Raw genomic sequence first — 13751 nt, 5'->3', positions numbered from 1 at the left:
CAGTGGAGGTGGGATCAAGTGGACACTTCAAGGAGCTGGGTAGATCTTTCCCCAAAGCTGGCTCTGAATTTAAAATTAACAAAGAAGCTGGTTTTACAAGGCCAGTTAAATAATGTGAAGCCCCAGCAAGCCTCAGCCCTGAGTGTGTGGAGACAGTCACAACAAAAGCCTCTCTTTTCCTTCTTTTCAGCTCTCCATACAAGTTAACACTAAGCAAGGACTTCCTGTGTGGCTGCTGCTGCTGCCGCTGCTGCTAAGTCGCGTCAGTCGTGTCCGACTCTGTGCAACCCCATAGACGGCAGCCCACTAGGGTTCCCCATCCCTGTGTGGCTAGCAGACACCAAAAATTGGCAGAGAAAACTTCTTTAGGGTAGCCTTTTTTTTTTTTTGATGTGGAACATTTTTAAAGTCTTTATCACATTTGTTACAGTACTGCTCGTTTCATGTTTTGGATTTTTGGCCCCAAGGCATGTGGGATCTTAGCTCCCCAGCCAAGGATCAAACCTGCACTGCCTGCACTGGGAGGCAGTCACCAGACCAGAGAAGTCCCTCGGGTGGACTCCTGAACAAACTAAAATCTTCCGTGGCTAGATACAGGTCGTGAAACAAAGGCTGGCCTAATCTAGTACCCTAAGGACCTTACAAATACAAATGTTCAAAACCGAAAGAAGCCAAATCTCATTTTGCCTCTTTTATTTACAAGTTTCACTTAAATATCTCTCATGGTGCGAAAATCAATGTCAAAAAGAACATTGGTATACAGTGTACAAATATCAGTAAATATTAAATAACATGGTTAATTTTTCCAGGTAAATGCTTGATACAAAATATTTTTCAGGAGGCTAGTTAAATGTTAGGTGCCTAAGGTGTCAGGGAAAGAGCCTCGAGCCTGCTCAGGAGATGGTCACACTGCAAGCCACCTGTGTTTTGCACTTGGTGACACATGTGGGAGCTCACAGGACAAAGCCGTGCCACCAGCCTTTATTCCTAGCCCCAAAGCCACACCAGGGCTTCCTCTGCGATGAGAGCCACGTTCAGAGGCAAATGAACCACTTACAATGAGACTAGGATAGCTCATTTCCAGAATATCCCGGTTTAACCTGGGAAATGCGGAATTCCAAAACTGTCGAATGAAAAATAGGTCACTAGGGACTGATGGATGAACAAGTCAAGCCAGACTCATTCTGAACGTTTTCTTGTCGACCTTTTAGGCCAATCATACTTCTGGGGAAAATGTTAACATACCTCAAAGTTTACACTTTCATTATAATAAATTAGCTCTAATGTTCCAAACAGCATCTCAGAAAACTGAACACATAACCTAACATACTAACTTGAACTTAGAACTTCTCTATCCATTCTGATCAATCCCCAGAAACAGCAGAACGGTATTATTTATTTAACAATATCTAAAGTATGCCAATATTACCAACATTTCTTACCTAAAATAAATATGCAGTTTAAAGGACCAATAAAGCATAGTTTATTCATAAGTGAAATCTTAAACAATCTCATTTTTTAGTTCATTTTACAAGTCTCTATATCAAAATCTTTACATAGAAGGAATGATACGTATTTCAGAAGACCTGACAAGTACCACCAACCCCCTCTCAAATTCTACTATCATCCTCAAGTGGTAGCCCATGTGCCTCAGGCCAGTGACACCAAAATTGTAATCAGGGAGTCAGACACACTGGGGTTAACCAGGAGGAGCTGCTCCTCGAAGCATTCATGGCAGAGTTCACAGTGGATAAACGGCAGGCAATAAACCAGCCTTTCTTCTCTCTCAATATGCCAATTAGAAAGCAAATCTATTAGGCTGAGAAAAAACACAGACACCCTTGAAGGAATAGGTTGGAAGTCTGTATTCTCTCAGCTGTTCCACAAGTTAATCAAGTATATTTAAGAGCCCATGCGAGGCTCCAAAACAGAATTCAGACACTGTAACCCCAGTAAATGCTCTGAGGGTGTGCCAGGGTTTAGCTGGCATAAAGAAGGATTTCAGACAAGTAGTGTTTGGCTCTAGTAATGAAACTTCATGCAAGCTAAATGATAGGGATTCAGGTTTTATTTCAGTTAAGATTTTTCAGAATAAAAGGACACAGGCTTAAGCACTCAGAAGAGAATTTCTTAGACAAAGCAATATCACTATTAACGTACAGGGAAACATCCCTAAGCTGTCTCAACACTTGAATGTCCCTTGTCCTGAATGTGAAAGTCATACCTAGCTATTTTGCTTTCTTTTCAGTGGGTGGCTCAAGGGGGTGAGATGAGGGGAACCATCAACAGGAAGATAGTACAGGAAAATAAAGTCAGTTCTGCAGGTTTATATTTGTTTCCATCTAGAGACACACTTCCTGTTTAACTACAGCAATTTCAGAACATGAAATTCATCCTCCTAAAAAAGATCCCTATGGTTTAATTTCCCAATAAACACAGACTGTGCAGCCCACAGAAGCTACTACAGGTTACACTGTTTTTTGCCCAACTCCTATACTAAATAAGGCCTAATTACCGAGGAGTAGCAGTGGCCATTTATCCCACTAGTCTATGGGCAAGTGTCCCATCTGAAAAAAAATCTCCCCACTCCCTCCTCCCCACCACCCCTGGGGATGCAGCCAGGGAGCCTTGGTTAGCAACTGTTCTCAGGTCCTTCACATTTTTACCTCTCCAGATTCAAGCTGAATCTCAAAGTCTAGAATCCACTGCATAAGCCAGTCCTGCCTAAACTGTCACGATTACCACATGCAGTCTTGAATTTCCTGCTTCCCTGCAACCATGTGAAGTGAGAGCATTCTTTCTAGACAGTACTGCACAGTCAGCGGGGTGACTGAGTTCAACATAGCAGTGGGGGAAGGAGCATTAGGAGGAATTAGAGGAATGTTTGAGAAGTATAATCAGAAAGGCTAAGTACTATGAGTAAATCTGCAGAGATTTACTGAACACTGGAGGAAATTTTATTAATGAAGGAAAAGCCAGGAGTTAAGGCTCAGACAGAAGTTACCTCCTAGCATGGCTCAAAGGTTCAAGGGGTGGGACACAGAAGAAGGGCTTGAAAGCTACACAAATTCAGCTGGTCCAGAGGCCTGGCCACCTTCACCCTCAGCCGAAAAACCAAGAAAACTCATTCCAAGCATGCTCGCTCACAGCACGCCTGTTTGGCAAGTTTGAGGACTCAATTTTAACATAAACTAAATCAGAACTAGAATGCAGCATTAATTTTCACAACTAAACACATACACAAGTTAGACTATTGCATAGAAAAGTGTCCTGTAATATGCTTTGTAAACCTAGGTCCTTAGTAACTTCAGAATAAAAAACAAAAACTTCCCTTCATAGTGTAGCAGTCCATGATTACACACAGAATTATCAAGTCTCCAGATTTTGCAGCAAGAGCGCAGAAGATCCTGGACTTCTTCATATTCTTAGAACCATAATTAAATTTACCCTTTCCAGGCTCAGGTTGACAGTTTTAACAGTGTCTTTATAAAAGGACTTGGGTTACACGAGCCCAAGAAAGTCGATCGTCTCTGTGCTCCACCCTCTCTGCGTAGAAGAGGTGACCAAAACACGCAGGCACATAAAATCACTAGATTTTGTTTTTAATCCAAGGCTGTTTTTTCCTCACATTAGTCTATAATTAAGCAAGCTGCATCGATCCACCTGCCCTTCAACCATAGGGTCTAAAGAGCCAGGTTCCGAGTAAGGGAAAATGTCTCAGAATAACACTGAAGTTAACCTTGGCAACAGGGTGGGAGACTCTTAACTCCCCTTGGAAGATGCACCAATTGAGTCTGAGTTGAAATACACCACGGTGACTGTGATGTCATCCCTGTACATCCTTGCCAAGTCCTCCGGCAAGGTCAGCATCGCCGACAGCCGCTCAGGCTCCATCTCCCCATATTCGTTGTTTCCTATGGCGTATCTGATCAGACGTGTGGCTGCGTTTTGGTCCGCTGCATGGAGCCCCTGGGCTTTCCTCTGCTGCAGCAGGCTCTGCATGAGTCCCAGGTTGGTGGGTTTCTGGGCCAGGTCTGGCTTGTGCTGACCCTCTTCAGCCAGGTGCTCCACCACCAGCCTCACCACATCCTCGTTGCCCAGCACGTCCCACAGGCCATCAGAGGCCAGCACGAGGAACTTATCCTGTGGCCTCAGCCTGTGGTAGGTGACCTCTGGCCTGGCCGTCAGGTAAGGTGGGGTGTAGTAGTGCGGGGGGGTGAACTGGTAGATGTTGAGGGCCTCGGTGTCGAAGCCCCGCTGCAGGACACCACGCTGCAGCTCTTTACTCCACTTCAGCTGGACGTCCCCAAAGGCCCTGCAGGGCATGAGGACTCCCAGCAGCCTGTTTTCCATGATGACCGTCTTGTCCTCGGACTCAGGATGCTCCCTCTTCAGCCGTGACAGCTCGGCTGGGTTCCAGGCATTGTGGTCCTGGGTGAGGGGCAGACAAGACCACATGCCGTTGTCTTCCTGGACACCAAGGATGGCCCGGCAGTCACCAGCGTTTGCCACGTGCAAGTGAACCCCATCAATGTGGGCCAGGCAAGCCGTTGCCCCTGAGAAAGCAACCTGGAGTGAAAGGTTCCTGGTCATTTCATCTTCAAGGGGAGCCTGGATCTCTAGCGAGATGTCAGAATCCAGTCTCTGGAAGGAGTACATTAATGCTTCCTCAGTGTTCAGCCCCATTTCCATCTGCAGGTTCAGCAGCTCCTGCCAGTAGACGCGGAGGTGATCAAGGTGCACCGACGTGACATCCTTGTAGATACTGTCCCCTGGGTGCTTGAGCCACTGAAGGATGGGCAGCAGGGGCTTCATGCTTTCCATGGCCTCCTCCATTTGCTCCAGAGTCTGCTGGGACATTAGTGACACAGCCACATAGTAGAAGAGCCTCTCGCTCACTGCTTGAGCACATGCGTGGCCACCATGTCCATCGAAGATGCCAAACAGCAGTCCATTGGTCTGCAGGCAGGCAGCTATACCTCCCCGGTCCTCCACTGGGGAATTGGCAGCTAGCTGGTTGCTCTCAAATCGTAACACTGAATCTGGAGCTCTGCTGACAAGGTCAAGAATCTTATGGGCCGACTCACCAGCTCTCAGCACTTCATTTACCTGCTCCGGGCTGAGCTGCAAGTGGAAGTCCTCTTCCTCCGTTGATGTGTGTCTGTAGGCTTTCTGCAGAGCAATGCCACCACATGCAGCGGCATGGTCTTTTAGGGTGGCTGGCCCCTGGGGAAAGAGTCTCCCTTTTGATTTAATCCTATTTGAGGCATACCTTGAATATAAACGTTGTCCCCCCTGTAATGTGGCAATGGTCTTCCTTGCAGAACTGAGAATCCAGTAGGACACAGTACTCGACATTCTGAAACCCTATGAGTGAATAGGTTCCTTCCGCAAAAGGGTTCTTTAAATCTGAAAATTCAAGAGGTTAAGAAATTTAATTTCTTAAAAATAATGACTTCTGCAAACACTTAATCTCAAAATATTTAAATCTCCACACATCCCATTATAATGTAAATACATTTCAGAAAATGGCTTTTTAAACACTCTGCGCTTAAAGAGTCACTGAGGGCTTCCCATAGTTGTTTCCTTCCTCCCAAATCCTTTCCCTTGCCTCAGACCAGTGCACACCTCCCATGTTCCCTCTCCCAGGCAGGCTGTGTTCCTTTAAATACATACAAGCTCTTTCTTGCTCCCCAGCCATCTTGGTAGCGGCTCTCAGTCAGAGGCCATCCAGCTCTTTAGGCAGGAAGACAGGGCAGCAAAAAAGATGGAAAAGCCGCTGGAGTCAGGTCGACTCTAGGCTCCAACTGGTTATGGTAAGTGGAAAAAGTATGGGGTGGGGTACAAGAGACTCTGAAAATGATCAGACAAGGCAAAGTGAACCTGGTCATCCTTGCCAACAGCTGCCCAGTTCCAGTTCAGTTGCTCAGTCATGTCCGAGTCTTTGCGACCCCATGAATCGCAGCATGCCAGGCCTCCCTGTCCATCACCAACTCCCAGAGTTCACTCAGACTCACGTCCATCGAGTCAGTGATGCCATCCAGCCATCTCATCCTCTGTTGTCCCCTTCTCCTCCTGCCCCTAATCCCTCCTAGCATCAGAGTTTTTTCCAATGAGTCAACTCTTCGCATGAGGTGGCCAAAGTATTAGTTTCAGCTTTAGCATCATTCCTTCCAAAGAAATCCCAGGGCTGATCTCCTTCAGAATGGACTGCTTGGATCTCCTTGTAGTCCAAGGGACTCTCGAGTCTTCTCCAATACCACAGTTCAAAAGCATCAATTCTTTGGCGCTCAGCTTTCTTCACAGTCCAACTCTCACATCCATACAGGACCACTGGAAAAACCATAGCCTTGACTAGATGGACCTTTGTTGGCAAAGTAATGTCTCTGCTTTTCAATATGCTATCTAGGTTGGTCATAACTTTCCTTCCAAGGAGTAAGCATCTTTTAATTTCATGGCTGCAGTCACCATCTGCAGTGATTTTGGAGCCAAAAAAATGCCAACTTTTTCACTCTCCTCTTTCACTTTCATCAAGAGGCTTTTTAGTTCCTCTTCACTTTTTGCCATAAGGGTGGTGTCATCTGCATATCTGAGGTTATTGATATTTCTCCCAGCAATCTTGATTTCAGTTTGTGCTTCTTCCAGCCCAGCATGTCTCATGATATACTCTGCATATAAGTTAAATAAGCAGGGTGACAATATACAGCCTTGATGGACTCCTTTTCCTATTTGGAACCAGTCTGTTCCATGTCCAGTTCTAACTGTTGCTTCCTGACCTGCATACAAATTTCTCAAGAGGCAGGTCAGGTGGTCTGGTATTCCCATCTCAGAATTTTCCACAGTTTATTGTGATCCACACAGTCAAAGGCTTTGGCATAGTCAATAAAGCGGAAATAGATGTTTTTCTGGAACTCTCTTGCTTTTTCCATGATCCAGCGGATGTTGGCAATTTGATCTCTGGTTCCTCTTTCTTTTCTAAAACCAGCTTGAACATCTGGAAGTTCATGGTTCACATATTGCTGAAGCCTGGCTTGGAGAATTTTGAGCATTACAGAAAACTAGTCAATCTAATCACACTAGGACCACAGCCTTGTCTAACTCAATTAAACAGCTGCCCAGCCTTGAGCAAATCTTGCATAGAGCACTATGCCATGTTGGGGCTTCCGTGGTGACTCAGACAGTAAAGAATCTGCCTGTAATGCAGGAGACCCGGGTTTGACCCCTGGGTGGGGAAGATCCCCTGCAGAAGGGAATGAGAACCCACCCCAGTATTCTTGCCTGAAGAATTCCATGGACAGAGGAGCCTGGTGGGTTAGAGGAGGAGTCCATAGGGTTGCAAAGAGTCAGACATGACTGAGCAACTAACACAACTTGTATGCCATGTTGGCCAAAAATGTGTCCATCACTATAGTGTAAGTAATACTACTGAATTGGACACCGCATACAGAAAATAACAGAGCATGCGCACTAGCTATCATTGATCCAGGTGATGAGCAGAAGCATGCTAGGAGAGACTGGTGAAAAGTAAACCATGCAAAAATTTTCCTCAATAAAACTGGCCAGAGCTTGTTTTACATATAAAGAACACATGCATGCATGCTCTGTAAATTCAGGAAACACGGCTGCCTTATTCACCAGTGGCTCTCCAGTGCCCAGGCCTCAAACACTGGCTAAACACAGCAATTTCAAGAGGTCCCAAAGCACACTAGCTGTCTAGCATCAGACACACAATAACTTCACTTGCCTGAGTTCCAGTTATCCATCTGTGGAATGGGAATACTAGTTTCATAGGGTTTTATGAGGATTTTAAAGAAATATAACCCTTCAGCTCCAAAAAAAGATTATTAGCAATAATCTTTTAGTGTTAGGTGTATCACTGAGGATTTAGAGGTTGGGAGGTTGTTTCCACTATCTCCCTATTTATAAAATACCAAACTGCAATGCCTAACGCATCAACATTTTCCCTACTTAAGTTTTAACCTACTTATTTCCCAAGGCTAGCATCAGTAGGTCAAAGGGTGTAGACTCATCCTGCCAAACTGATTTCCAAATGGTTCACATCTGCCTCCATAAGGCCATGAAGTAAACCCTACACCTTCAACAGCCTCTGGCGGTATTTTTCCTTAGAAAAAAAATTTTAAAGTTGCTCTATTTTACTATTTTCTCTGGACAACCGAGGTGGGGTGTGGAGCATTTTTTCACTCCACGTGTTTTCGGAATCCCGCCCACAAGTTTTTCGGTCTGAGTATGGAGAACGCCCACATCCAAGGACCGCCCAGTCTCCCCAGCCCACCCCGCCGAACTAGGGGCAGGATTGGTTGGACCCGGCGCGCAGAAGGCGCCTCCCGTGCCCCTCGCCCCACCCCTAGCCCTGCAGAGAAGCTAGGCAGCGTTACCCGACGCAAGGCTGTCTGCCGCAGACCCGACCCAAACAGTTTCGCGTATCTAAAGAAAACAGGTCCCAAAGTCAAGTCTCTGACCCACAGGCTCATAGATACGAGCGCGGCCTCCGGAATCCACCAAGCCCTATCTCCCTCAAACCATGGCGCGGCCACGTCCCTGAGTCCCAGCTTCCCAGTCTATAGATAAGGCTAATTAAGTTGAGATGCTGAGCTCCGAGGGCTAAAACAGCTACTGCGGATGTTAGGGCACGCAGCCAAAGGTCCTACGCCAGGCTGCGAGCCCACGTGGCGCGTGCGCGCGAGAAGGGTGACCGTAGCTGTGACCAAGGCTCTTCCCAGTCCGCCGCGGGCCCGCCCCCTCACCTCACTTCACCTCCGCTCTCCACCCCATCACCTGAGCCGTTGCCGTGGGCTGGAGCGGACGCGGGGAGGCTAGAAGCTTTCACCTCTCACGCTCGCCGTTTTCCCTACCTCGGAGCCACGTCCTCCTCTCACCGGCACCAAGGCCGCCGTGTCCGTCAGTCAGCTTCACGCCCGCAAGCTATACCGTGGCTACCCCTACTCGGGACTCACCTCCGGGCAGAGACCTCTCGTGCTGCTGATCCAGCTGGAGAAGGAAGCATTCTTTTGCCAGCCTTTATTGGTTCATCTGCAGAGGCGGGCCCCTGACGAACAGCGCAATTGTCCAGTGGATGAGGAGAGTGAGAGGGCGGGCTCCAGATGGGCCAAATCCGGTTCCTCCCCCTCTCCCGCCCACCCCACCCAACCTTTACCCACCCGGCCCTCCATCTCTGCGGTTAGGCTTGGCCCTAGGCTTTGAGATTAAGCCTTCTTGTGGCTGAGCTCTCCGACCACGTGACACGCTGCCCGTTCTGCACACCTCAAACAGAGCTGCTGCTGCTGTTAAGTCGCTTCAGTCGTGTCCGACTCTGTGCGACCCCATAGATGGCAGCCCACCAGGCTCCCCCGTCCCTGGGATTCTCCAGTCAAGAACACTGGAGTGGGTTGCCATTTCCTTCTCCAATGCATGAAAGTGAAAAGTGAAAGTGAAGTCGCTCAGTCGTGTCCGACTCCCAGTGGCCCTATGGACTGCAGCCTTCCAGGCTCCTCCGTCCATGGGATTTGCCAGGCAAGAGTACTGGAGTGGGTTGCCATTGCCTTCTCCAAGCAGCCTCTCCCATTTCTCACTGTTGTTGGCTTCCTCTCCATTTCTGTCCTGACCAGTTCAGACCCCTCTACCAGGCGCCACACCCTTCTATATTCTCTTAGACAATCCCCTTAGACGCCTCCCTCGGAGTCCCTATGTATATCTTAAACACAGTTTGCCCTGAACTCATTTTTTCTGCTAAACCTGCTCTTCCCCTCCTTCCCTAACCCAGTAATGGCCCCACCACGTGCTCAAAGCCCCAAGCCCCAAGCCTGGGAGTCATTTTGACTCCTCTTCCCTCACCCCCACCCCTCTTCTGTCAGTTATCTGATCCCATTCATCATCTCACCTCCTAAATATCCCTCTAATCCAAATATTTGCCTCCAGCTGCCCTACCACTCTATACAATCTTCTTATCTGGTCGCCCCACCCTGACTTCAACTTGGCCCTAGGCACTCTTCCTCTATCCCTGAAGAAGGAAATGGCAACCTTCTCCAGTATTCTTGCCTGGAAAGTCCCACGGACAGAGAAGCCTGGCGGGCTAAGTTCATGGGGTCGCAAAGAGTCAGACACAGCTGAGCAACTGAGCACACTCTTCTTCTATAGAGCAGGTAGGGTGACCCTTCTACAACTTAAATTGCTACTAAAAAGTCTTCGTTGACTCCCCACCAACCACTGGGCCTTGAACTGACAATTACATTGGCATGACAGTTATCACAATAGTTACTGGTTGGTAGATTGAGAAAAGCTGAGAACCAGGACACACGATACTCCATCCGTCCCTGTGGAATTCAGGTTATAGCCTGCTGCCTTACAAATTGCTTTAATAGAACCTATCTACTACCTATGGTGGGCTTCCCAATTTGTTGTTCAGCACATCAACTCTTTGCAGCACATCAGGCTTACCTAACCTTCACCATGTCCTAGAGTTTGCTCAAACTCATGTCCATTGAGTTGATGATGCCATCCAACTATCTCATCCTCTGTCATCCCCTTCTCCTGCCTTCAATCTTTCCTAGCATCAGGGTCTTTTCTAATGAGTTAGCTCCTTGCATCAGTTGGCCAAGGTATTAAAGCTTAAGCATCAGTCTTTCCAATTAACATTCAGGACTGATTTCCTTTAGGATTGACTGGTGTGATCTTCTTGTTATCCAAGGGACTCTCAAGAGTCTTCTCCAATACCACAGTTAGAAAGCATTAATTCCTCGGTGCTCAGCCTTCATTATGGTCCAACTCTCATATCCATACATGACTACTGGAAAAACCACAGCTTTAACTAAATGGACCTTTGTCGGCAAAGTGATGTCTCTGCATTTTAATACGCTGTCTAGGTTTGTCATAGCTTTTCTTCCAAGGACCAAGGGTCTTTTAATTTCATGGCTGTCACCACCCATAACACTATGGCTATCACCATCCACAGTGGTTTTGGAGCCCAAGAAAATAAGCGCTTCCTAGGTAGGTCAGTGGCAAAGAATCTGCCCGACAAGGCAGGAGACGCAGATTTGATCCCTGGGTGGGAAACATCCCCTGGAGAAGGAAATGGCAACCCACTCCAGTATTTTTGCCTGGGAAAACCCATAGACAGAGGAGCCTGGTGGGCTATAGTCCGTGGGGTTGCAAAAGAGCGGGACTTCACTTAGCAACTAAACAACAACTACCTATGATAAATCAAGTGCAGTCTTCTCTGGAGGCAGAGAAAACTGGGAGATGACTGGAAAAGGCCACTTAGAACCCTGAAAATGTGGCCTTCTGGGAGGAAGGCACACTGGCTTACCTGGGGAGCCTGGCCAGCCCACCTGGGTCCAAGGACATGGCTGCCATAAAACAGCTCCTGTCAGACTTGCTGGTGATATGATATTCATACTGCCACTCACCCTTGCCCTTTTTCAGAAGTTCTACCAGTAAGTCAGAATTTGCAATATCTCTCTTCCTGGATATTGAGACAGCTGTTTCCAACTTAAACTAAAAATAACTCCAAAGGATTTGAAATAAATAGGTGCAATTATTATTATTTTTAGGGGCAACACAGTTTCTGGGTGCCTACCATATGTCAGGCCCTGGGCTGGTGACTACTGGAGAAACACAGATGGCAGCCCCAGCAGCACTTTCCTGAGAAAATTACATCATTCTGCTGTCTGAAACCACTGAGTTTTTCTAAGTTACCACACATACACCACTTCCAAAGTAAAAATCCACCCTGAGGATTTTGTGTGCATTGGTACTTTTGTTTAAAGCCTATAGTGAGCTTAGTTGCCCTATATATACATGATGGCTAGCCCAAGAACCCTATTCAGTGTCCCAAGGCTTCCTTGGCACAAAGTCTTATTAGGAAAAAAAAAAAAAAAGAAAGAAAAGGACTTATCTCTGCCTTGAGAAAGGGAAAGCAGCAGCTCAGCTATCATTTTCCAAGAAAATATGTAAAAAATACTGTCTCAATCAAAACCAAGCAAATGTGAATACTGATGAGTTACTGATTTTTGTCAGTCAAACTGACAAACATTAAAGCATGATTAATACCTAATGATGAGTGAGCGTTGCCTTCTCGGCAGGTGGAGTATAAATTGAGGTTGCCCGATGGATAGTTCTTTGATCCACTAATTCTACGTCTTTTAATTTTACAGAGACAATCAAAGGCAAACACTGCAAATTTTCTACAATAAACATTACCCCCATCTTGTATAATCAGAAAAAAAGAAGAAGCAAAACTGTATTTTGCAAACAGAGGAGTGGTGAGGGTAGGGAAACAAATCTCTTAGATGATTCTGAGCAGGTCCCTTGATTCCTTAGCAATGCAGATAAGCCCACGTATGGAATGTTAGGAAAGCTAGATTTGCAGATGATCAGGAGGAATTGAGATGGTGGCAGCGGGGTTTTGTCTAACTGTCAAAACCGTATCTGGCCTGATCATCTGAGAGAGTTTAGAAAAACGTCAGATGTCTTCTTTGCCAGCACAAGCTTGCCCCTGCAGCGTTTCTGTGGCATCACTGTTGCCCATGGTGGCTTTAAGCCCAGAAAAGCCTTCTTGCTGATCTGAGCGCATCTGTGCTCTGAGACAGTTGTCCCAGAGACCAGTGCCATCCCAAATCAAGTGATTTAACTTCGCCACCTTTGAGCCAAGCAGGTGGCTTTCCCTGGCACTGTTCTCTCCCAGATTGATCACACACGCACACATGCACGCCCCACCTCTCTTCCCGTTAGAGGGAATGATTACCAATCCCTGCAGAGCAGCAAACTCAGGGACATATTTAGCCAGTCTTGAGGATGCTCATGACAAAGGCTTGGAAATTTTTGAAAAATACAAGTCCTGCTTCAACCCTCTTAAACCTGTTGTGAAGCAACAGCACTGACAACCTTGCCAGGAGTCTTCAAAAATGGTTATGTTAAGCGCCTAGCTCCTAGAGTCAAGCTAAGATTGCCCGTCAGTAGAGGAGGATGGGCAGAGCCTTTTGGGGGAAACACAACCTGTGCTTCTGTCTCTTTAAGTCTTCTTCAAACATAAGTTAATCTTTTTCAGCTGCTGCCAAGGCTGCGATGATCTAGGCCAGAGGGCACCTTCTTCTGTGACCCTAAATGAATCATTCCCCTTGCCACTGTCACCCCATACCCGTTCTCACTCAGCCCTTATTAACTGGTGAGCTCAGAATTTTCCATCACCCTGGAGTCCCAAGTCTGAGGCCCAGCTCTGACACCTACTCGCTGTGTGATCATGGGCCAGTCACTTCCTCTCTCAAAGCCTCCATAGATCTATTTGGAGAGGGCAGTTATGTGGGCCTTGGAGTTGTCATTTGTACTGTAGGTTGCCCATGACATATCCTTTCTTGAAAGTGAATTTGGAGAGGAGCAGAAGAACAGCATGGGCTTCCCAGGTGGCACTAATGGTAAAGAACCCACCTGCCAATACGGGAGATGGAAGAGATGCAGGTTCGATCCCTAGGTTGGGAAGATCCCCCTGGAGAAGGAAATGGCAACCCGCTCGAGTATTGTTGCCTGGAGAATTCCATGGACAGAGGAGCCTGGTGGACTATAGTCCATAGGATCACAAAGAGTCAGACTGAAACGACTTAGCAGCAGCAGAACAGCAATATGGGCCTAGTGTGGGGAAGACAAAGTTGGAAGACAACTCTGGAGCTCCGCAGAAGCACACTTCCTGTTCTTTCCCTTGAAGCACCATCCTGTGCTCCCCTGTGAAACAGTAGTTCTCC

The 13751-nt window shown here is 47.0% G+C and overlaps 1 protein-coding gene across 2 annotated transcripts; it reads right to left on the bottom strand.

Moving 5' to 3' along the window:
• Positions 1-676: 676 nt before the first annotated feature.
• PDP2 (pyruvate dehydrogenase phosphatase catalytic subunit 2) lies at positions 677-9092 on the bottom strand. Of its 2 annotated transcripts, none has more exons than XM_069550028.1 (2): positions 8976-9092; positions 677-5409 (listed from the first exon to the last, which is right to left on the bottom strand). In XM_069550028.1, exon 2 carries the CDS (start codon positions 5356-5358, stop codon positions 3763-3765), a length of 1596 nt encoding a protein of 531 aa, XP_069406129.1. In that variant the 5' UTR covers positions 5359-5409; positions 8976-9092; the 3' UTR covers positions 677-3762. The 2 variants fall into 2 exon arrangements, with proteins under 2 accessions (XP_069406129.1, XP_069406130.1); XM_069550029.1 differs by having other exon boundaries at positions 8874-9023.
• Between the last annotated feature and the right edge of the window lie 4659 nt (positions 9093-13751).

The sequence above is a fragment of the Ovis canadensis genome, chromosome 14 (assembly GCF_042477335.2).
Source record: "Ovis canadensis isolate MfBH-ARS-UI-01 breed Bighorn chromosome 14, ARS-UI_OviCan_v2, whole genome shotgun sequence".
In the NCBI taxonomy this organism is placed as follows: domain Eukaryota; kingdom Metazoa; phylum Chordata; class Mammalia; order Artiodactyla; family Bovidae; genus Ovis; species Ovis canadensis.
This window is presented reverse-complemented; position numbering and strand designations above follow the sequence as displayed.